At 37.4% G+C, this 23,316-nt stretch overlaps 1 protein-coding gene across 1 annotated transcript; it reads right to left on the reverse strand.

Annotated features, from left to right (window-relative positions):
* Positions 1–2,889: 2,889 nt before the first annotated feature.
* Positions 2,890–23,035, reverse strand: LOC145999617 (uncharacterized). The gene is made up of 4 exons (XM_083136702.1): positions 23,007–23,035; positions 11,797–11,958; positions 8,755–9,296; positions 2,890–5,396 (listed from the first exon to the last, which is right to left on the reverse strand). The coding sequence occupies exons 2-4, from the start codon at positions 11,875–11,877 to the stop codon at positions 3,986–3,988; spliced, it is 2,034 nt and encodes a 677-aa protein (XP_082992828.1). The 5' UTR covers positions 11,878–11,958; positions 23,007–23,035; the 3' UTR covers positions 2,890–3,985.
* Between the last annotated feature and the right edge of the window lie 281 nt (positions 23,036–23,316).

Below are 23,316 nucleotides of genomic sequence, written 5' to 3' on the forward strand. Positions count from 1 at the left end.
ACACCTAAATAAAATCCGTTAATTTGTCCTCTCCCGAAGCCCCCCTGAAGGCCTATCCAACTCCACCATCTCCTGACTCATATCTGACAACCCCCATACCCCCCTTTCTACCTCCCCAAAATTCCCAAACCAAACAACCCTGGGAGACCCATAGTGTCCAGCTTCAATTCACACATAGAATGCATATCAGCCTTCCTAGACTCCAACTCCTCATCCAAGCCCTGCCCTCCTACCTCCATGACACTAACCACTTCCTCTTAACATTCCTTTTGCTTAGAGTGATCAAACTAAACCTGATTCTAGACTCCCTAGAGGATGGCAACTAATTAATAGAAGGGCAACCTAGTGTAATCTTACACGATGCTCTGTCAACGACACATGTAAGAAGTTTTGTAATTAGATGTCTACATAAAACAGAAATACCTAATTTCTAGACCCTTCCGCTTGATATAAGTCATAATACATATTACACAGCACATGCCTTAATTACAAAACTACAACCTTCTGAAATATGCCAGGACTAGCATAAGAGGAATCGCAAATGCTTTAAAATGTTCCACAATAAACGGAAATTTTATTTCAGAAAGTAAACTACAAACACTCAAAAATTAAATGAACTTTTAACAAGAACTCGTTGCTTGGTCCACTGTGTGTTACCACAGGTTAGTCAATATCCAATTTTGAGAGTAGAGAGATACATCACAATCTCCCATGAAAATCGAAAAACTTTACAACAACTTTTTAAAAATCTTTAATTGCTCAAATATGCACAACGTAACACAGTGTCACACAAAATGTAATACAAATATAATACTTCACTTCAGTTTGTATGATCATTTAATGAGTTAAACTTTGGCCATGGACTTATCGCACACCTTGTCAGGACAAATCCTATTAATTGTCCATCATTTTGGAGCTGTTAGTTTCTGTCCAAAGGGTTTGATAGCCCTAGCCACTTCCGTCTCCAACAGATGTGTCATGTAGCAATTTCTGTATCCTGCTAGTGATTTCAGCATTCGTCATGGCTTATGGAAATTTTTATCCTCTTATAGATTATCCTTGGTATGTATACAGGAATTCAATGATGAAATTTTTAAGGAGTATATTGGGGAAGACTAGAAGGGAATAAGGAATGAGGAAATACGACAGACTGTAGGGGTAGTAAAGCTTCAGAACAGAATAGATCAGGCACAGATGAGATGGTTCAGACACATTAAGAGGATGGGTGTAGAAAGACTGCCAGTAAGAGCTTACAATGCACAAGGAGTGGGAGTAAGGCCAAAGGGGAGACCAAGATGTGGGTGGAAAGCTGATACTGGTGAGTGTTAGGAGAAGAGGACAAGATTGTAACACCGTGGAAAAGAGAGGAATGGTGGAAGACCATGAGAAAATGGAGAGGTTTGACTTCTATGCCAATCCAGCTAGAGGCAGGAAATGGTAAAGGATGATGATGATGACACATTGTTTTACATGTATATGAATATGTTTCTGCAAGCATACATATGGTAAGGTTGACTTCTCTCAATCGCTTTTCAGATTATAATTACATATTGGGGCCTCCCTGATGGTGCAGTGGTATTGTCGTCATCTTGTAATCAAGAGGCCCCAAGTTCGATACCTGGTGGAGGCACATAGTGGTACGGATCCCACTTTAAACGGTAGGTCCAGTCACAATTAGCCTTACTATGCATAAAAGTGGACTTAAAAACAAACGCAATCAATAAATATAACTACATACTGTATTTTAATCACATGTCTTCTAAATGTGGGCAAGGGTTAGGTGTTGGAGCAGCGTGTGGCTGAACCTCGCCCCTTGGATAAAGAAATAATATTATTGTAAAATTTTAACAGTCTTTATTAAACAATGAAGTTTGCTATCTTGGCTCCTGTCTGTGCTGTGGAGGACACATGCATTCCTGTTCTGTGTGCATGTGGAGCACAATGGCTTTGGCGTCATGGCAAAACAGCATGGAGATCATGCAAGGTTTGCAGGTATTCCAAGTTTAGTTCCACAAAATAACTTTTCACCATCATCAGGTAGATTTTGAACATCCATGCAACTTACCATTACACGGTAAGTCTTCTGACAGATTAACCAAATAGGTTATCATGGTGTTGGCCTGGATAAAATGTAAGGGATATTGCACAATACCACTACATATACGCCTCTTCACAAAAATCAAAGTCAACATCTGGCATAAGCTCTAGCTCCACATTGGTTTTCTTCAACATTGCTTGCCAAGCCAACCCAGTAGTGGTGTATATGTGGGCCAGGTTGATCCTATAAATCAAGATGCTGTTATTTCTGAAGATCTCGAAGACATGTTAAACTGTCGATATTATTTGAATTGTTCAAATATTTGAAATAATGAAAAGACATTGCAGAACCCTAGTTAGAAATTCTGAAATTCAGGATGAGAATATAATAACGTGCCTCCTTCAAAGAACTTGCCTCTTCTGCTTCAGGTAAATATACTTATTTTAGTAATCCATAGGAATAATTACTTGCACTTTATTTTTTAAGTGCAAATGTCTGTTGCTAAAGTAAAATTGACCTGTAACAAGAAGTTAGAAATGCAAATTTGTTATAATTTATTTTTCGGGTTTATTGGGTAATGTGCTAGGTGTTACTGTGTGAAGTACACTTAGTGCAACTATTACAGCATACAGGTAATCAATACAATAATATTACTCATAGAACTACATCATCAAAATGTAGCACCTGCTTGAAATTCAGCACTAACAGCAAAGAATATGTTGTAATACAAATGGAAAATTTATCTTAATGTTCAGTAAGTCTTCGTCTTAATTCAATATTGTACTACAACAACTAATACAAAAGTACAAAATGATTTATTGATTGATTTTCTTTATTTTACTTTGCTTTTTGTGCCACTTTTGGCTATTTTCGAAGATGGGGATGAGTGATGATATGATGAAATTGATGAATGGACACTCACAAAAATCCATGCCCAGGCCAAGATTCAAACCCAGGACCCCTGGCGTTATAGCACGATGTGCTAACTACTCCACCATGGGGGCCGGCCTCTTCATAGATGAAAATTTATCAACATAATTAAGTATAAAATTTTACTTGCAAGTGTACATGTTGTTGAAATGTGAAGAACATAAAATATTTAACATGATTTGTGCGTATTAATGAAGGAATTGGGGACAAGAAAAAATCAAAATCTCCATTTGTTAATATTGCTCTGAAGCTCGCTGGTTGAACGCTCATTCACCCCCAACTTCTACTGGATGCAAAGCCGAGTAATAAGAAATTTTCACTCAGTTCTGCACAGATAGCAAGGCAACGGCCCTTACCAGCAGTGAGTTCACCTCCACTGTAACTTTTCACCAGCACCAGAGGAATCCTGGTTGAACAGCTGGAGGTTCAAAGTCCACCACGTCATGATAAAATTCTGACGGATAAAAACTCCTGGAGATGGTAAATCGACACCACTTCATCAACGCTGATTAACGAGACCACTCCGAGAGATTGCAACATCAAGATTTTTGTAACACTAGTTTGGGTTTTGACATCTATGGCCTCAGTCATGCTCCAACCAAACATTTTGTGCCCAACTAGCCTATTACATACTGTTGTTTACATCATCTCATGAAAATGTGTTCAGGTTACTAGTGATTCTCTCTAAAAGAAAATTGAAAAGCACTCATGAACGATCGTGTATTAAAATGCCTGCAACACATAACATACGGCTTACAACTATTACTGACTGGTTCACACACTGCCATTCGAAAGCATGGGCAAGACCCTAGTTCGTTAATGAAAAAAATCACACCAGAGTCAAAGACATCCGCAACTGATTTTCACAATCCATAGATCGTGATTTTATTGCAAGTGAGATGTGCACACATTGAAAATTTCCAAATGATGTCCATTTAGAAGCATTTACTGTGGAATGGAATTTCTAAATCCTTAATGAGATCGCTCTCTGCCAAATCATGATTTCTCATGTGAACATTACATGGTTTCTCTGAGGTGTACTTTCCTCACATGTAGAGTAAGTTTATCTTTACGGGCAAAATTTTTGTTGCAAATTGAACAACTGAAAGGCTTCTCTTTTGTATGAACTCTCACATGTAATCTAAGGTCTCCTTTACGAGCAAAATTGTTATTGCAAATTAGACACTTAAAAGGTTTCTCTTTGGTGTGAATCCTCACATGCAAACTGAGACTATTTTTGTGGGCAAAATCTTTGTTGCAAATTGAACAACTGAAAGGCTTCTCTTTGGTGTGGACTCTCATATGTGTATTGACACTGCCTTTGTAGGCAAAATATTTGTTGCAAATTGAACAATTAAAAGGTTTCTCTTTTGTGTGAACTCTCAAATGCAGATTAAGCTGTACTTTATGGGAAAAATCTTTGTTGCAAATTGAACAATTAAAAGGCTTCTCTTTTGTGTGAACTCTCATGTGCACAATGAGGTCTGCTTTACCGGCAAAATCTTTGTTGCAAATTCGACACTTAAAAGGCTTCTCTTTGGTGTGAAGCCTCATGTGAAAAGTGAGATTACTTTTATGGGCAAAATTTTTGTTGCAAATTGAACAATTAAAAGGCTTCTCTTTTGTGTGAACTCTCATGTGCACAATGAGGTCTGCTTTACGGGCAAAATCTTTGTTGCATATTCGACACTTAAAAGGCTTCTCTTTGGTGTGAAGCCTCATGTGAAAAGTGAGATTGCTTTTATGGGCAAAATCTTTGTTGCAAATTGAACAATTAAAAGGCTTCTCTTTTGTGTGAATTCTCTCGTGGATTATAAGGTCTACTTTACGGGCAAAATCTTTGTTGCATAATTGACACTTTAAAAGCTTCTCTTTGGTGTGAAGCCTCATGTGAAAAGTGAAACTACTTTTATGGGCAAAATCTTTGTTGCAAATTGAACAAGTGAAAGGCTTCTCCTTGCTGTGAATCCTCATATGTACCTTGAGACTCCCTTTTTGGCTATAGCCTTTGTTGCAAATTGAACATCTGAAAGGCTTCTCCTTGCTGTGAATTCTCATATGTACACTAAGATTGTCTTTACGGGCATAATCTTTGTTGCAAAACCCACAATGAAAAGGTTTCTCTTTGGTGTGAACCCTTGTATGAATAATCAATTTTGCTTTGCGTGGGAAAACTTTGTTGCAGATATCACATATATATTGCTTTCTCCTCTTTTCACCTTTGGCTTGGTCAATATCAGCGCTGATTTTAAAGGATTTTGGTAAAGTTTCAGCCTCAATTTGTTCTTCCCCACTGATATGTTCTGTATTATCTTTTGGCTGCTCTTGTTCACCTAACTTTGCTGCCTTTCCTGCAGATATTAGCAAATACGTAACTGAACTTGGGACATCTTGGATCTGCCCTTCCACATAATTCTTGTTTAGGTATCTAAAAATAGAATAACAAACAAATGTAGCTCATGTCCTAAGTAAGTAATAACTGATATGTGCTCATAATTGAAAAGATAAGATAACATAATAGACTGTTAATGGGGACATACTCATAAAAATGACAATATGTTATTGATTCAATAATAAATATGAATATTTTTTTTACCAATTAGACAAAATGTATAATTTCAGTGAACATCATAATTTGTTTGAAAAAGTGATCCAAATTTGTTATATTTCTTTGCTTGCAATGACATGTTAGATCTTCAGTACCACAAGACATAACATGAATAGTATTCATCCATTTTCTGTGCTAAGAAAAGAATAACCTGTCCTTTAATATGCGTTCCATAGTTCTCACATCATAAATCAGTAGAACGAAATTTCCAGGGTGTGACATGTGCACAAAATATTGGTGCTTCAAAATTTGAGGACATTTTAATAATGTCTTGTTTCTTGCATGTAGTTAATGAAATTTGATAGTTACCCAGGCTGCACTGTATCCAAAAATGCACAGGAACAAATGAAAGAAGGTCAGTTGAGAAAACTGGTGGCAGCCAAGGTAGCTCTTTTCTCGCTGGGCTGCCTGGTGAAAGCAGAATAAAAGACGGATGGGAACCAACCCTTTCAGAGTTCATTGCCCAGCTGTACCTGCACGGTACATTTAAACCAATGACAGTTACAATAATAGTAAGAAAAGCAGTATTGGATGTGAAATTATGTAGATAAAGGAACTGTAATTCATGAACTGTAATTTTATGATGTGAGCAGCTGCACACAATATGTGGATCTCAAGTACATCAAGTCCATCACTCATTTTTGATCTCGCTGAAAGCTTAGCTGGAGCTTTGGCTAACCCCAGGGTGGGTTTATTTTTTTTCGAATTTTCCTCTCCTTTTGAAAAACCGTTATGGGGTCTTTCCATGCCAAATCAACTGGGGTCAGAACCTTGACATCTCAGAATTTGATAATTTTTGGTGCAGTGGTAGTACCAGTAAAGTTGACGAAAACTGCAAATTTCAGATTTTTTGGGCTCATAGTTTTTGAGTTATTGACTTTCAAAAAAGCAAAAATCTCAAAATTTGACAATATTTTGAAACATTTAAACAACTGTAGATAAAAAAACTATTTAACCTAAAGAGCTCAAATTGGTGTCATTGTCTTCTGCTTTTCCTGGGCTTTAATTTGAAATGCAACTTGACTGTGGTATTTGAATCTTGAATTTTAAGAAACTTAAAAAAATGTTTTGAAGACATGAATTGACTATTTGTGTGCAAAATTTCATAATGGGACGGTAATGGGTTCCTATGAAAATTAAATTTTTGTATTGTAATGTGTGTGATCTAAATTTGTTGACTTCCATGTTATTACCTCAACTATATGCTGAGTGGTTGATGTTGAAGTCTTCATATTAGTCTATTTGATAATTTTTGTAGTACAAATAACATGAAAATACATATTTATTACTTTTAATATCATGTAAACAAATTGAAAAATGTACGAGGGGAAGTCATTAAATAACATGAATTCTAAACTTCATACAGATTTATGCACAACAAAAATTTGTATTTCGGCACTCAAAGAGCTTCCTTAGCAACATGCCATAAAGGTGTCGTGACAATCAAGCAGTATGCACCTGCGCAGGAGTTCGTACAGCATGGCCGCTCCACTGTTAACTTGCACCGTAGAAGAGCAACGAAGTGTTATTCGTTTTTTGTAGTCAGAGGGAGTGAAACCTTCTGAAATCCATAGGCATGCGCACGGGAGGGCAAGAGGGAGCAATTGTCCCCTCCAATACTCTTGCTTAGGAATTTAGTGCAAAGGAATCTTATCACTGTTATTAAACGATATTATGCTCTTTACATAATTAAGTATTTTCCAGTCAACGAAAGTTCCAAGCAACTATGGAAGGGGCATTATTTCCTGCGTAATTGAACTATCCAACTTCGTTTTCTAGCAAATTTCTTGTTATTAACACTCGCATACAGTTTATTCGTTACCTATAAGTTTGCAAGATAAATTACATATACATTAGAAATCGGTAGCAGAGATTGTGTGACAAAAGTGGGGAGGGGGCAAGGACAGTTTACTTTTCTTTGTAAATAAGGCTTAGCATTAAAAGGCTATAGTTTAGGGACAAAAAGTGAGGGAACAACCGCCCCCCTTAATGGCCATCACTGTTGGAAATGAACAATATTATGTGCAGTTGTTTTGAATCTGCTGTATGAAACCATGTTTTTATGTAAATTAGGGGGGAATAATGGGGGGGGGGGCAAAGAACATTGGTGCCACGGAAGTTTGTATTCTTCTAATACAGTTATTTTCAGTGGTTGTGAGATGAAATGAGAAGGGGGGATATTTTTGAAAATCAGAAACATTACAAAATTTCAATTTTTCCAATTTCTCTCCACTTTTGCTCCTAAATAAAATGTATTTTTTGCTAATTCCCATGAAATGGTATTGTGCTTCTTTTGAATAAAAAAATCTTGATTTCTTTTAATTTCTTTGTGGCATAACTTTAGAGGATTCCAACAGCGTACAGGTTAGCCCAATGCAAGTGGTAGATAAACCTGATGGCGGTGTAAGACCCGTATTAGATCTAAGGGAATTGAACAAACATGTCTTACTTCCGAGAAATCAAGTGGAAAGAATAAATGAGCTGCTCCATACATTAGCTGGAAGTAGATACTTCATGTCGTTCGATCTGACTTTAGGATATTTCCAGGTTGAAATAGAAAGAGAATCAAGGAAATACACTGCTTTTAGATACAGGTCTCGGCTATTCCAATTCAAAACTCCCATACGGATTGAATTTGTCAGTGTCGGCCTTTATGACTGCTCTAAACAGAATATTCAGCCTAGAGACGAGGGATTGGCTTGCTATATATGTAGATGATATGTGTGTCCACACAAAGGACTGGGAAACACATATAGCGACGATAGACTGGATACTGAGCAAACTGGCAGAAGCCAGATTAACAGTTAAATTGGGAAAGTGCTCTTTTGCGTTAGGAGAAATGAAAATTTTAGGTTATATAGTGTCTGGTGGTGAGATAAAGATGAGTCAAGGCAAGAATGATGCCATAAAGAATTTCCGAAGACCTATCACTAGAAAGCAGCTTCAAAGATTCCTTGGAGTATGTAACTGGTGGGCCAAATTCATCCATAATTTCTCAAGTAAAGCAAAACCATTGTACGACCTACTGCGAAAACATGTGAAGTGGAAATGGGAAGAAGAATGAAGAGGGAACTAGGTGGAATTTGAATCACTTCAAAAGGAAAAGAACCTGGGGCAATTGTCACAAGGTACTGCCATGCTCATTTGTAATCCTTGTTCTAAAATTTTCTTCACCTACCTTTCTGCAGGATCTGCCACTTCTCCTTCCACCTCATCAGGATTCTCTACACTATACTTCATGTCATCATCATCACTTAAAATTAAGGCGTCACTGTCCTCAGCTGGCATTTTTTCAACAAATTGTTCATAATCATAAGGATAAAATCCTTCACTTTTAGGAACATATTGTCCCCTAGAATCCTCCTGAGTTGTGCCTTCAAATTGCATCGAGTTATCATGATTCACACTTTCAACTTTACAAAATGTAGTTTCTTCCACATACTGACTGGATATATTGCTGTCAACAGAAGTGTCTTGTATGCACTGATGAGGTGGTTTGATGTCAACACAATTGTCAACAACAGGAGGCACAAGGGATGATGCAGTTTCAGTCTTAACATAATGTTGATTCGGAGACAACATATTTTCCGGAGAAGTTTGTTCACAAACTAATGGATCATCACTTTCCACTTCAGCCATTGTGAGCACTTCCAGAGGAGAGAAACCTGCACCAGACGCTGGAGCAGCCACAGTTTCTTGAGACCAGGATGCAGATGATTTCTGAAATACAATCATAAGGTAAATAAATTCGTAAGGTAAATAAATTTTATGGTACACTCTTTGCCTTTTTTAAAACCACCCTTCCCTCTTCATACAGAAACTAATGTCCTAATTGTGTAGAGTAACATGCAAGTTTTCATATGTTCATAATTTCACTGCTAACGTGGTTTTCGTTTGCGGTTCACAACAGGAAGCATTCGAGTCGCTATGGAGTGCAATGAAATGACTTAATGTAATTTTATATAATATAATATAATTTTATGTGTATGGTTGAGTGGAAGAAAAGGCCTTAATGCCGCCATTTAAATCAAGGTGTTAATAAATAAATAAATTGGTCACCACTGCCCACGTGCCCTCTATACCCTTCTCAGGAGTAAGGTCAATAAGGACAGGAAACTGTGGTTACTGTGTTGGTTACTTGATCATGGCCATAAGGAACACCACCCAATATGAGACTTCCTGGGATTAACGCAAGGCAACAAAAATGAACCTTGCATGTAGCATCTAAGGCCACCCCCAAAGTATATAGACCCTAATCGCAAGACTAGAGGGGTGGAAGTCAACTAATAGACTTGATGAGTGGCAGGAGGTGCTGTGCGTGCAGTCTCTGACCCAAGATGACTACCCACCCAGCCATGTCTAGGCTATCTGCAAGCACCTAGAAGATGGACATGGTCTATCTTTAACAACTGCGTAAGCATACTCAGTAACTTGATCCTTCTTTACAAGTTGCTCCCTTACCTTTCATTATCTTTAGAGTAAAAGTAAAGTGCTCCCCTGTGCTTTGAACCATGCTATGAAGGCATATAGGGGGTGTGGAGTTAGGGCCCCACACTTTCTTGATTACAACCAAAAGTGTGGGTGATGTGATGAGCACCACATCCCTGGCTGCCTTTACCCCCCATAGTTTCCTCCAGGTACCCACTTTATACGATGCTGGGTGGGTGCTGGAGCCGCTTGAATAGGTGGAAAAAATCCTGGTTTTCCCCCACCGGGGATCAAACCTGGGTCTCTCACATCGTAGTCAGATGCTCTAATGATTGAACTCCCATGGCTTTTACTTTGACTTGACAATCGAGAATAGTGACAAGATGTAGCAACACTTCAAATATTAATTGCAACATGCACTCTGTTTTCTACAAAAAGATGGATTGGGCATAGGCCTGAAAAGGTAGTCAGAACAATTGAAATAATTATATAGTAAACAGCAAGCATTTTGCAAGTACAATACAATACTGTTATATCAAGTGATATAACAGTATTGCTGTCTCCACGAAAACAGTCCAGTCAAGATCGGAGCTTCCCCTTGCCTCCATTACACTCCTAGCCTCCAGGGTTGCCACACTTCTTCTAAGATGCTCAGTCGACACTTTGCACTTTGTACATATACGATTGATTGCATCAGTTGAAATTGTTGCTTATTGGCAACAATGTAGGTGAGCAGCGTGATCTTCACTGGACTGTTTTCATGACTTTAGCTTTAGTTGCCAACTTCTTTGGTTCATTCTGTACCTGGTTTACATGAATTCTTCATTGTGTTGCAAGTCAGATAATGCATAACAATTGCATTTAGTGTGTCACCTAGATTATATATTTCTGAGTGTATTTTTGTAGGTCAGAGGGTGTGGTTGCAGGAATCGTTGATATGTGCAACTTCTCCCAGTGTTTTCATACTGAAGTGTTGGTGAATTCAGGTAAAAGGTAGATGATTACTACCTGGAAGTAGCAGTTGAAAGGAGGTATTATTACTGTTGATGCAGATGGCACCAGTGAAATTCAGGTTTCAATAGAGGAGTGGTGGTTGTTGATCCTAATGTTGAGGATGTGGATGTTTTCATCAGGTAAAGGCTAGTATTGGGTGATATATCATCACGATATTTGGGCGATATATCGTCACAATATTTTGGTGATATATATCGTGGTGGCAATATTTTTGTAATGATATTTTAGCGATATATATATCGTGTCAGTGATACATCAAGATATTTTAGCGATATATATATTGTGTCAGCAATATCGTATCGTCGGTGACGATATATCACGATATCAAATTTCCAATATCGTCCATCCCTAGCAGAGGTCACTACAGATGTTGCACGTGAGGAGGATGTATACAATGTTCAAAAGTGTGGCAAAGTACTTTCGAGTGGATGATAAAATTGCCTGTTGGGATATGAATCTGGAGAGTAGGAGAGATGATGAAAATTGGCATGTACTGCAAATAGTGTTGGTTGTGACAGTACTGTGGACCAAGGAATACCAAGCATAGGGTAATAAGAAATACAATTTTGTACACATGAGACTTGATACATACATATCCTTTACTCTCTGGACCTTCATGAGAAGAGAAAGAATATGTGATTCCATTCTTATTAATAGCAGGAGCAAAAATAAAAGTTTCAATTTTTTTTAATGCATCCATTACCATGCCATGTGAAAATAAAGCTTGACTTTCTTTTCTCATATGTTATCATTTATCCAAGTGAAAAATTAACTTTACCTCAAAACTTGACTTCCTTCTGTGCTTCTCTCCTGTAGATGACAGGTATTCATTGAAAAGTTTCTCTGATTCACGACACATGCTGCGGAAATCCTGGAAACACTCTAACTTGTCTATGCACGGATAGTGCACAGATTTTGGCAAACTGTCATCCTTTGTAACCTGGAATGCAGAAAATTAAGTCATAAGAAGGGTTGGAAGATGGGTACTTCCATCATATCAAATTCTTTTTATGCACATAAATTGTCTTTGATAGTTTTGTAACTGTTAGAAACATCATCTTTCAATTACAGTAAAGTCAAGGGGTCCCAGGTTCAATACCTGGTGGAGGCACATTGAACAGTGGTTTGGATCTCCTTTTAAACTGTAGGTAAGGTTCTGATTAGCCGAAATGTGTATAAAGTGGACTTAAAACAACAATTCAAAATAAACAGTGAAAGTAAAGAGCTGAAATTGGTAATTTTGAAATTTTACCACTTGGAATATAAGGTGGACTTGTCCTAATTTATGGTTGTAACTTGCAGATATGTAGGTACTATGGAGTAAACCTGACGGGGGGGTTGCAGGGTGGTACTGATCACATCACCTCTGCCAATGGCCAAGATCATGTATGTGTGCACCCTGGACTGCATTTTGCAGAGTAACGATGCTCTGACGTCTGGACCCATGGCCAATATAATCTTCCATGCGACTTTGCGTGTGTTGTCCATATATGTTTGTGATTGTCTCTTCATCTCTCATCTTATGGCCATTCATCCTCATCTTCACGATCAGCTAAAATTGACAGAAAAGCGAAGTCAAATAAACTAAATCACTCAATCAATCATTCAACTCTACTACTCTTTGTCTGAGACAAAGGCCCTGGTTCATCATTTACCGAACATAGCAACCCTATAAAAGTCAAACAACAAGTGTTAAGCCTATCATTTTTAATAGTCATTACTGGATGACTGCTTATGATGTCAATGGCTATGACTATCATATGTTGTGATGTTATGACTTATCCTCTTGTGCAATTTTCTTATTGAATACACATTATTTAGTAATATAATTAAGCTTTGTTTCCATATTAAAAACACTAAGTTGCTGACCATGGCAGTTTATTAAGATAAAAACACTTAACAGGTAACGTTTCAACCCTGTATCAGGGTCTTCCTCAGTTCTTCGTCTGAGGAAGACTCTGATACAGGGTTGAAACGTTACCTGTTAAGTGTTTTTATCTTAATAAACTGCCTTGGTCAGCAACTTAGTGTTTTTACATTATTTAGGTTACACAATACAGTCAATTTGTATCTCCAAAGCAATAAATATTATTCTTTTCAAGGGCCCCTGCTGGTGATTTTGCTTATGAATCGGGAACAATGCATGAATTAACATAATTGCAAAATATATCTACATTTAACACGATGTAATGAGAAAAAGTATGGTTACAGGATACATTCTATATAAATTCACATTATTGCATTTAAACACTTCGATGGTTCCGAATGTTTACTGACTCTTTGCAAGTATTAGGAAGTGTTGTAGAATACTGGAAATAATTGTGTAAGTTCAAAGCTTGGAAAACTACTTATCACAGTTCAAAGTTTCACTAATTTTTTTCATCAGAAATTTACAATGAGCAGTCATTGTTGGGTTACGGTCATCTCGGGAACGGAGTTGTTCCAAATTTGTATGCAAGGGTTGAAGGGAGTTTCATGCTTCAGACCAGATGCTACCAGGAACTGAAATCATTTAGATACATTATTAAGTTTAGTTTAGTTTAGTTTATTTGCATCCAAGGAATAAAGGTGTGTACAAATAACAGTACATGGTAATATAGGACATGTCAATACTTACATTACAATACAATACTACATAAATAGATTTTACACATACAAATACAAAATACAAAGCCAAAAATTGGGTCATATTCTGGTATTTTATCAAAATCACAAAAAAAAAACATAACATGACAAGACATAGAACACTACAGCCTACTCGTAGGTGATACTAATTATCCACCTTCATTTGACATTAAAATTTACAAGGAGAATATGTGATTAAATTATACTACATTATATACATTTTGTCTTATGTAAAAGTCACTTCCATGTATTCAACTACAGAATAAAAAACATGCTTCAGAAGCATAGATTTTATCTTGTGCTTGAATATCATCAATTTTGGTTCTTTCCTCACATCTTGTGGTAGTTTATTGTAGAGATCTATGGAAGAGTTTAAGGGATCTTTCTTACATAAGTTAAGGTGGCAGTGTTTTATGTGAAATTTGTCTTATTTCTTGTGTTTAGGCCATGTATTTCCTTATTTGTGGCAAAGTTGGAAATATTTTGCTTAACATAAATTAAGCATTCATAAATGTATATGCAGGGGAGAGTTAAAACATTATGTTTACGGAAAAGAGTTCTACATGAATAAGTTTTCTTTACTCCAGCTATGATTCTTATAGCTCTTTTTTGAAGCATAAAAAGGAGATTGGAGTGGCCCTCGTTACCCCAAACCATAATCCCGTATCTTAGTAAAGCATCAAAGTTTGCCATATAAGGCCTCTCCGATGGCGCAGTGGTAGCGTCCTCACCATGTAATCAAGGGGTCCCGGGTTCAATACCTGGTGGAAGGACATAGTGGTTCGGATCCCACTTTAAACTGTAGGTCCAGTCCCGATTAGCCTTACTGTGCATAAAGTGGACTTAAAACACCAAATCAATCCAATCAATCCAATTTGCCATATAAAAGAATTTTACAGTTTGGGTGCTTCGGATGTCTACCATTTCTCGAAGGGCATAGCACACACTACTTAATTTTGATTGTAGCGTGTTTATGTGTTCTGTATAGCTAAGGTGTTCATCCAGAAGGATACCCAGAAATTTTGAATTTTTTGGAGGCTCTAGTTGTGTATTCCCATATATTAGATTGGACTTATTTAGTTTCTGGTTTGGATTGTAGAAAATGTAATGTAATATTATTTTTTTGCTGTTGAGGAGTAGATTATTATTGAAAAACCAGTCATCTAATTTGTTTAATACGTTATTAGCCTTAGATTGTAGAGCATCTTTGGAAGTGTCTGTTACTATAATATTTGTATCAGCAAATAATATTGCATTTGTCACAGGTATAACATTTGGTAAATCATTTATGTACATAAGAAACAAAAGAGGACCAAGAATACTTCTGAGGCACCCCAAATGTTACGCTTTCCATGGTGGAGTGTTGATGTGTTATGCAGGGGTGGTCCGTGACTTTTACAGCAAGGGAAGCACATAAAATGTCGTAAGACATTTTAAAAAGCATTATTATTATTATTATTATTATTAATGCCTTCTTTATGAATTCATCTATCACTAGATTGTAGAATTCATCTTCTGTATTTTCATTTCAGTTTTAGCAGCTTGTCAATTACTGTCCTTGGGTATTTCTTAGAGGTGTGCGGGATCCCGAAAAGTCGGGACCGGGAAAAAAATTTCCCGGCCCGATCCCAACTTTGGGAAATGATTTCCCGACTTTTCGGAATCCCGAGCATTTGGGAAATATTGAATGGTCAATTTAAAAACTAGTTAATTCTCGACGTTTTCTTCATTGTACGTTTCTGGAACTTATCTGAAATTGTTAGTTTTTAATTCAGAAATGCAAAAACAACAATCAAGTAAAATGAAAATGACATTTAGAATTCGAGATTTCCAGAGCTTCGGAAAATTTGGAACATTTCCCATCCCAAAGATTTCCCAAGTTTGCAGTGAAATTGCGAATTTTTCCCGTCCCAAATGTCGGGATTTAAAAAATTTCCCATCCTGACCCGAAAAATTCTGTCCCACACACCCCTAGTATTTCTACATTAACTGTGAAATGATGAAAAGATCGTGTAGCACTAGCACTACACACGAGAATTGTTTAAACCAACTTAACTTGAACAATTCAAAAAACTTTCCTTCAAGTAAAACAAAGGTTTTTGTTCTCCCATCGAGATATATTAATCTGAGGAATAAGCGACACTTAGTTCACTTCTGTGACGAGCCATGTCAAATGTTGATCACAACTTAATTTCAAAGAATAGAAAATGTCTTCAGGAAAACTTTTTTGCATTCTTTTTATCAACTAATTGTAGAAACTTAATTTATTTTTTTGATTCATTATTTCCAGTTAGGGATGTTGATCTTTTTGCAAGTTTATTCTCTGCAAATGTTGTCAGGAGAATTTCAGCATGAATTTGAATTTGACGATGACGCTGTGATGTTTAAGTAAATTGTTCATATAATCGACACGAACTGCTCCACACACCCTTTTCACTTGAAAATAGGTCCTCCCAGATGGTAGAGTTGTAACGTTGTCACCTTGAAATGAAGAGATACAGAGTTTGATACCCGGTGGAGGCACATAGAGGTTCAGATCCAAATTTAAACTGTAGGTCCAGCCCCGATTAGCCTGTCTACGCATGAAGTGGGCTTAGGAGCAGAACTCATTTGAAAATTGGACCCAAAACCAACAGTAGAGTTTTAAATGCTCTTCTGCAACCACATATTATTCCACATTACTCTGGATTAAAATGTCGAACACTTTTCTCCTCTATTACACCAGGTAGAGTTTAAATCGGACATTGATCTACCACTAGAAATAACCCCTCTCTTCTCTTCAAAAGTTCTTGACTCAAGCCCTGGACGAAAAGTGTTTCCGGCACCCACCTACTCTCTCCCCCGCACCATTAGCTAGCTGCCGCACGACCCGGAATGAGTTCTGTGGTGGATTCATTCCCTTTGAGTCAATTGAATTGCACTGATTTGGTCAACTATTAAGTATGATTTTTAAACCTATGTTTTTCATACAAATTCCAGAAATAACGCACATGGAATTTACTGGGATAACTGACAACACAAAATTTGCTGTAAATGAAGAGAAAATATTGCAAGATAATTTATTTTAGGCAGATTTAGTTCGAAAAAAACTGTGAGTCTGGAATGAGTGGCTGTCATGCGTTCCCTATGCCGAAGATCTACAAAGAATGCTGAATGCTCCCTTCCCTTTGCCGAGGGTGAGCGACACGGACACTGATGGTCATCTGCTACGACGAGGAGTCACGTCTCGCGGTTTTTACAATAGCCCTTAGAAATAGATATAACTACATAAGAATAGTTTGAATGAAACTAAAAATAAATTGACGACATGAACGCAGTGAAGACTTCTACTTTGTGAGGGAATGACTCATTCCCTTCATTCTATGGAATAACTGCCCATGGTGTTACGTATCCTTTTGCTGTGGTATGGGGGATTTCTGCAATTTGCTTTCTGTTGGTAAAGTAAGATTGAAACCACTTTTGTGTTAGTCCACGGATACAAAGTCTTTGAAGATTCCACAGCAGTATCTCGTGATTTACGGAATTGAAAGCTTTTGATAGGTTACAAAAGACTCCTACCGTGTGATTACAATTATTCAGCAACTGTGTGACACATTCTACTACGACTGCTAATGCTGTTTTCGTGCTTCGTTCAGACCTAAAACCAAGCTGCGACAAGCTTAAGATTGAGTGTTTACTACAGAAATTTTCTACTCTCATCATTAATGCATGGTCAATAAATTTTGAGAAGACTGAGAGTTGTGAAATGGGCCTGTAATTTAATAAATCTTTTGGGTCATTTTTCTTCAGTAACGGTTTAACAACAGCTACTTTTAGCCTGTCTGGGAAAATAATTTGTTCAATGGAATTGTTTATTATATGCAGAAATGGTTGTAATGCTAAGAGCACTACATCTGACACACCTGTAATATTGTAAGCATTTAGTGACATAATACCTCATCGTACCCATGTAGGCTACATGAAGTAGACGGCGCAGCAGTCTAAAATGAAGATGACAATAAACAAATGGCTGTTCGTGAACAAAGACACATGTAGGATAGGGTGACCAGACATCCTAATTTTCACAGGACAGTCCGTTCGTTGAGGGCCACTTCAATGCTGCGATGCTAGTCCAAAAAAAAAAGTATGTGCCATTTTTTGATACTTTCCTGTGAAATGTCCTGCAAAACATCTAGACGAATTGTTTACCTCTGAGAAACTGTTAGTGTCTTTTAAATTAATAGTATTGTTAGTTTGCAATGAAAAACTTTTAGATCTAAAAATTTTAACGCTCGCTTCACTCGCGACCTTATTCTTACTCTAAAGCTTATATTTATTGCTTAGAAGCAGATATTGCATGCAATCTGTTCATGATGTGATATGCAAGGTACAAAGTGATGACTAAAAGTATACTAATGTCCAAAATTAAAGCAACAAACGGAAATTCTTTCCCGTGTGTCCATTTGACCACATAATACAATCAAGTGATAGTAATATATATGATGTCATAGACAACTGGTTTAACATAGAAAATAAACTAACCTTAATGTGCCAGGATTCAAAGGTACCCATCCCCCCAAAATCATGTCATGCGTTTCCCCCATATCATTCGCGCCCTTAAACCATATCGTAATCCCAACAAAATATTTAATTACGACACCGTGTCTACCGAAAGTAACATTTTTCTTATCTTTACTGAACATTATAATTGATCTGCCCCTCCTCCCTAAACAGGGGTGCCATCACTCAAGACCACTCCTAAAATAGTTCATCATAATCGAGAATATTGCATGGATCCCACTTTAAACTGTAGGTTCATTCCCAATTAGCCTCAGAGTGCATAAAGTGGACTTAAAAAACCAAATCAATCAATCGAGAATATTGCTTGTCTTATAATGAAGCTTTAGTACAAAAACTTCATATCCATCTCATTAAAATGCCAAACACACATCGTTGCTAGAAAATATTGCGAGCAAGAAATTTTTTACATCCATTTCTTTGCAGGCTTTGAAGAATATTAATTTAATGGTGTGTCAATACTTTCTTAAGATCCAGAGATATTTAGTACTTTCCTTTTCCAGCTTTTCCTTTGGCACATTCGGGGTCGAAAACGTGTAGATGCCTTATCGCTAAATACAGTCTCCAGAATGTAATGTTCAAACTCTCTCTCCACTACAGAAATCCCTTGACAATCTAAGATTTAACACTTTATCAAGAGCTTTCTATCTCCCCCATTAAATTTCATACTCAATCCTACCACTTACTGTTGATATTGAAGAGTAGATATTGCCCCCTCCAAAAAATTAATTCTCAGTCTCTACACCAGAATTTCCGCAACAGTAAGACAATAGTAATACACAAGAATTGGATATACCCTTCAATTTAATGCTCAATCTCCCTCTACCTAAAGTGCTTGCCTTAATCTAAGACCTAGAGTTGGATACTGTCCCCCCCCCCCCCAAAGTTTAATTCAGAATCCCCCTCAGAACCCACGTGTCAATTAAGGCCTAATATATAGGAGTTCGATACCCCCCCTTCGATAATGCCCTAAACACTTTCATTTCTTCATCTAATGGATTCAATATGGTGCATTTAAGATGTAAAATTTTTACATATATTTTGGAAAAGATATAAATGTTGAATTTTATATTATTTGAAGGGAAAAAATCACCCCCAAAAATCTCGATGGCGCAACCTGCGCTATAAAATCCCCCTGTGGGCACCCCTGCCAGGATTTATGAACAAAAAAAAACACGATAGCAACAGGTTAAACTTGGCAAATTTATCAACAAAAAAAATCACACGAGGAAAGGATTTCTCTTTGTTGCTTTAATTTTGGACACTAGTGTATATTCAGAGAAATTTTAAAAATTGAAAATAGCCCAATTCTGGGGATTGTATGTTTGATGCATTGATGAAATGATTACTACAGCTGCGGCAAGAGACAAATTTATTCTCAGTATTGATTAATATTTTAATATTATTTCACAATATATTTATGTTGAATGATAAGAAAGTAAGCTGAAACAAACAAACACAAAAACACACACACACACACACACACAAAACGTAGCAATAAAAGAGATAGGAAGGTTAATCTGTAAAATTAAAAAGACAAGCAAGAGGAGGAACGAAAAAGAGAGAAATGGAAAGGGAAATACCTAGTCTTACCATAAATACTGTCCCAAAGTTTCAGGGTGGCTGTACTTCCACCCGTACAAGCGAGAGACGGCAAGAGCGGTATCGTGAAGCGTGAGTCATTGCTTGTTGAGCTGCTCAAGTGGAAAGGTGTCTGTTGTAAGTGTTGAAGATGGAATGGGGTGAGTACGAAAATCGTGTGGCCATGGTAGCGTTTCACAAGGTAGGCAAATCACCAGGGGAGATTTTCAAAACCCTCCAGAAGCTGAAAATCTCCAAGAAATTTGTGTACCGCACTATCCAGCGCTTTGTTGAGACTGGTACTGTTAAAGATCGCCCACGGCAAGGAAGACCACGCACAGTACGAACACCAGAGCTTGTGAAAGCAGTGGCAGCACGAGTGCAACGAAATACTGTACAGAAACAGTCAGTGATGGCTCGTGAGCTAAAGATTTAAAAAATGTTGATGTCTCGTACGTTACGCAGTGACTCCATGCCTGCAAACGACGCAAAGGACATGTCTTGACAAGTGAACTGAAGCTCCAAAGGCTCCGGAAATCAAAACGTTTACTTCAGCTTTTCACTGATGAAAAAATGTTGTGTTGAGGAGACTTTCAATGCCCAAAATGACAGGGTGTATGCCACATCCTGTCGGGAAGCTGCTGACAAGGCCCCCAGGATACAGAGGGGTCACCATCCTGCATCAGTCATGGTGTGGTGGGAGCTACGAGGGCACAACAGATCTCCATTTTTGTGAAAAGGGAGTCAAAACTCCAGCCAAAGTGTACCAGCAGACAGTGCTTGAGAAACTATGCAAGAATCTTACCGACACCATCTTCCATGGAGAGAACTGGAGCTTCCAGCAGGACTCAGCCCCAGCACACAAAGCATGCACCACCCAGCACTGGTTGGAGGCAAATGTTCCTGACTTCATTTCCACGTCAGATTGGCCCTCTGCCCGTCCAGACTTAAACCCTTTGGACTACAAATTGTGGTCCAAGCTTCAGGAGATGGCTTGCAAGAAGAGACATCCCAATATTGACAGTTTAAAGCGGTCTCTTCAGAAGGCAGCTGCGGAGTTTCCATTTGATGTGTTGCGTAATTCCATTGATGAGTGGCCACGAAGACTTCAGAAGTGTGTCAATGCTAAAGGTGGCCATATCGAATAATTATTTGTGATTTTGGTTCATAATGCATCCATGCACCTCATTTTATTCTGATATTAAAATATCTCTCACCATTTTGTGTCTATTTACTTACAACTTTGGGACAGTATTTATGGTAAGACTAGGTATATGAGAAAAGAAGACCTCCGTGGTGGAGTGGTTGAAAGCTAGAACACCAGGGGTCCTGGGATCGAATCACAGCCGTGCGAGTGTCCAATCATCAATTTATTAATATCATTACTCATATTCATTGATGCAGTTAGCCTAAAATGATGGGAAGGCGACATTATATAATATAAATCAAATCAAGAAGAAAACAGAGTAAAGAGACTTGCGTAATATTTCAGGAAACATGGAAGCAGCATGACTTTTCCTTTTTGTGAAGTAATTTGGGTTCCAGTATTTCACAAAATTCCACACAAGCAAAGAATTTTCACACTGAAATATATACCACGTTTTGTTGTAGTAAATCCCATCCCCTTTTCCACTGGTTTACTCATTTTGAAATGCTTGTGGACATTTTAGTGCTTTGGTACTAGTGCAGCAAACATTGTACAGGGTAAACGAAATTTGTAATATGTTGTGTTTTATACAGCGTATATAGATACAAAAGGTAGATTGAATGTTACTTCTGCAAATATCCTGTATAAAGAAAAAAATGCTGAATTACCAATTGAGGTGAATGTACAATAACGCACAATGTCATAGGCAATAGGGTATGAAAAATAAAAATTAGAATTGCTAGCACAGAGCAATAATTTTATATTACGCGCTACCGAAAAGCTTGAATACTTTTTCTTTTTAGTTGCAAGTCGACAATTTATTTATTTATTTACATTTTACTTGGGATTACCGCTAAGCAGTTTTTCCCATATCTATATATGTACTGTACATAAACTTACATTTTTTAGTACATTATTATTAAAATACACTATCAATAAAAGTTTTTTCGGTAACGGTTCCGATTGTTTTATGATTTTTCGTAGCACAAAGACTAATTATCGTAGAATTTTGGAAATCATAGTCACACGAAATTTGAATCCTCCTTAAAGTAATGAGCGCTGTTTGGACTCGGAAAAAAGGCTATTTATGTTGAAAGAAAAACTAGAAAATTACCTTACGCACTTCCCATGGACAAGATATTCTCCGTCGGCAACGGACAGTAAATATCGTAGAAGTGTGGGAAGTAAAGTAAAAGTAGAAGTAAATCAGAACCTTAGTAGAATGCATTTAGGGACTTTATTTTAATGCTAAGGGAACCAAACCTAACCTGCCTTATCTAACCACGATAGCATATATTGAATAAAATATGAAGTGATCGCTAAAACTCCGCAGTATGTGTTAACAGACATAAATCGAAATCGAACCATGTAAAAATTGCATTCGTATCTTGATGAAATCGCAATAAAACAAAAGGAACTTGGGCCTCCAATATCATATGGTGTATATCTTCCTTGTTGCCACATGCACAGTTTGGGTTTTGTAGAATCCGAATCTTTCGTAAATGACTTTTAGTAGTTGTATGGGTAAAACTTCGATAGCGTCCCAACGGATTTCTTCATTTTTACACAAGAAACTACTTACCGAAATGAGTTTCTGTAGCATTTAGAAGTTCGTTGGTATTTTCTTTCATCGAGAAAAACCGATGTTGTAAGTATATGTTAATTGAACGAAAGGAGTGCTAATGGAACCTAACCTAACAGGCCTAACCTAACCTCGTAGGCATACCTCGTCCCTGTGATGGTTCGTGGGGTTATCGTGAATTTTTGGGGCTAACGTCAATGGTTTGTGGGGCTACCCGTGGATGGTTTTTGGGGCTAACGTCAATGGTTTAATAATTACTCTTTGTCAAAAATTGAACTTTGTTCATGAAAAAAGCAAAATGACACCTTGAAGAATCTTTCACAATGCAGAATAAGAGAATAAGAGAGGTTTTGGGACGCTATCGAAGTTTTACCGTTTTGTCCTGACCTAATACGATTTAGTAATACTATCACATTTCTCGTACCTAAACTTTTGTAAACCAAGGCCTGATTCTATTGAAATTAGCTATCCTAGCTGCCTGCATTTTGAAATTCACCTTTGCTACTCCTTGAATTTTGTAAAGTTTTTACAGTTTATAATTTATTTATTTACATTTTTCTTCGGACTACCGCTAAGCAGTTTTCCAAAATCTAACACAGTTTATATACATCTTTTCTTTGTGCCCTTCTTCTTCCTAGTTTCTTCAGCTGGCCAGAAACAGAACATTTAGGTCGCTCGTTTTCATGCGAAAGCCTACTGATCGGCAGAAAATTCGCGGCTTAACCTTGAGCTCAGATCGAAAGGACAAGTTTAGCTCAACAACAAGACAAGATCAGAGTTTAGCGTGACTGCAGGTCAATTATACT

The sequence above is a fragment of the Lepisma saccharinum genome, chromosome 15 (assembly GCF_977018435.1).
Source record: "Lepisma saccharinum chromosome 15, izLepSacc3.1, whole genome shotgun sequence".
Taxonomy (NCBI): domain Eukaryota; kingdom Metazoa; phylum Arthropoda; class Insecta; order Zygentoma; family Lepismatidae; genus Lepisma; species Lepisma saccharinum.

Excerpts from the sequence above, each read along its gene's own strand:
- LOC145999617 (XM_083136702.1), bottom strand. The coding sequence starts at position 11,877 with ATGTGTCGTGAATCAGAGAAACTTTTCAATGAATACCTGTCATCTACA. Across the intron at positions 9,297-11,796 it reads GAAGGAAGTCAAGTTTTGAG|AAATCATCTGCATCCTGGTC; the intron begins GTAAAGTTAATT and ends ATTGTATTTCAG. Across the intron at positions 5,397-8,754 it reads GTGGCAGATCCTGCAGAAAG|ATACCTAAACAAGAATTATG; the intron begins GTAGGTGAAGAA and ends TTCTATTTTTAG.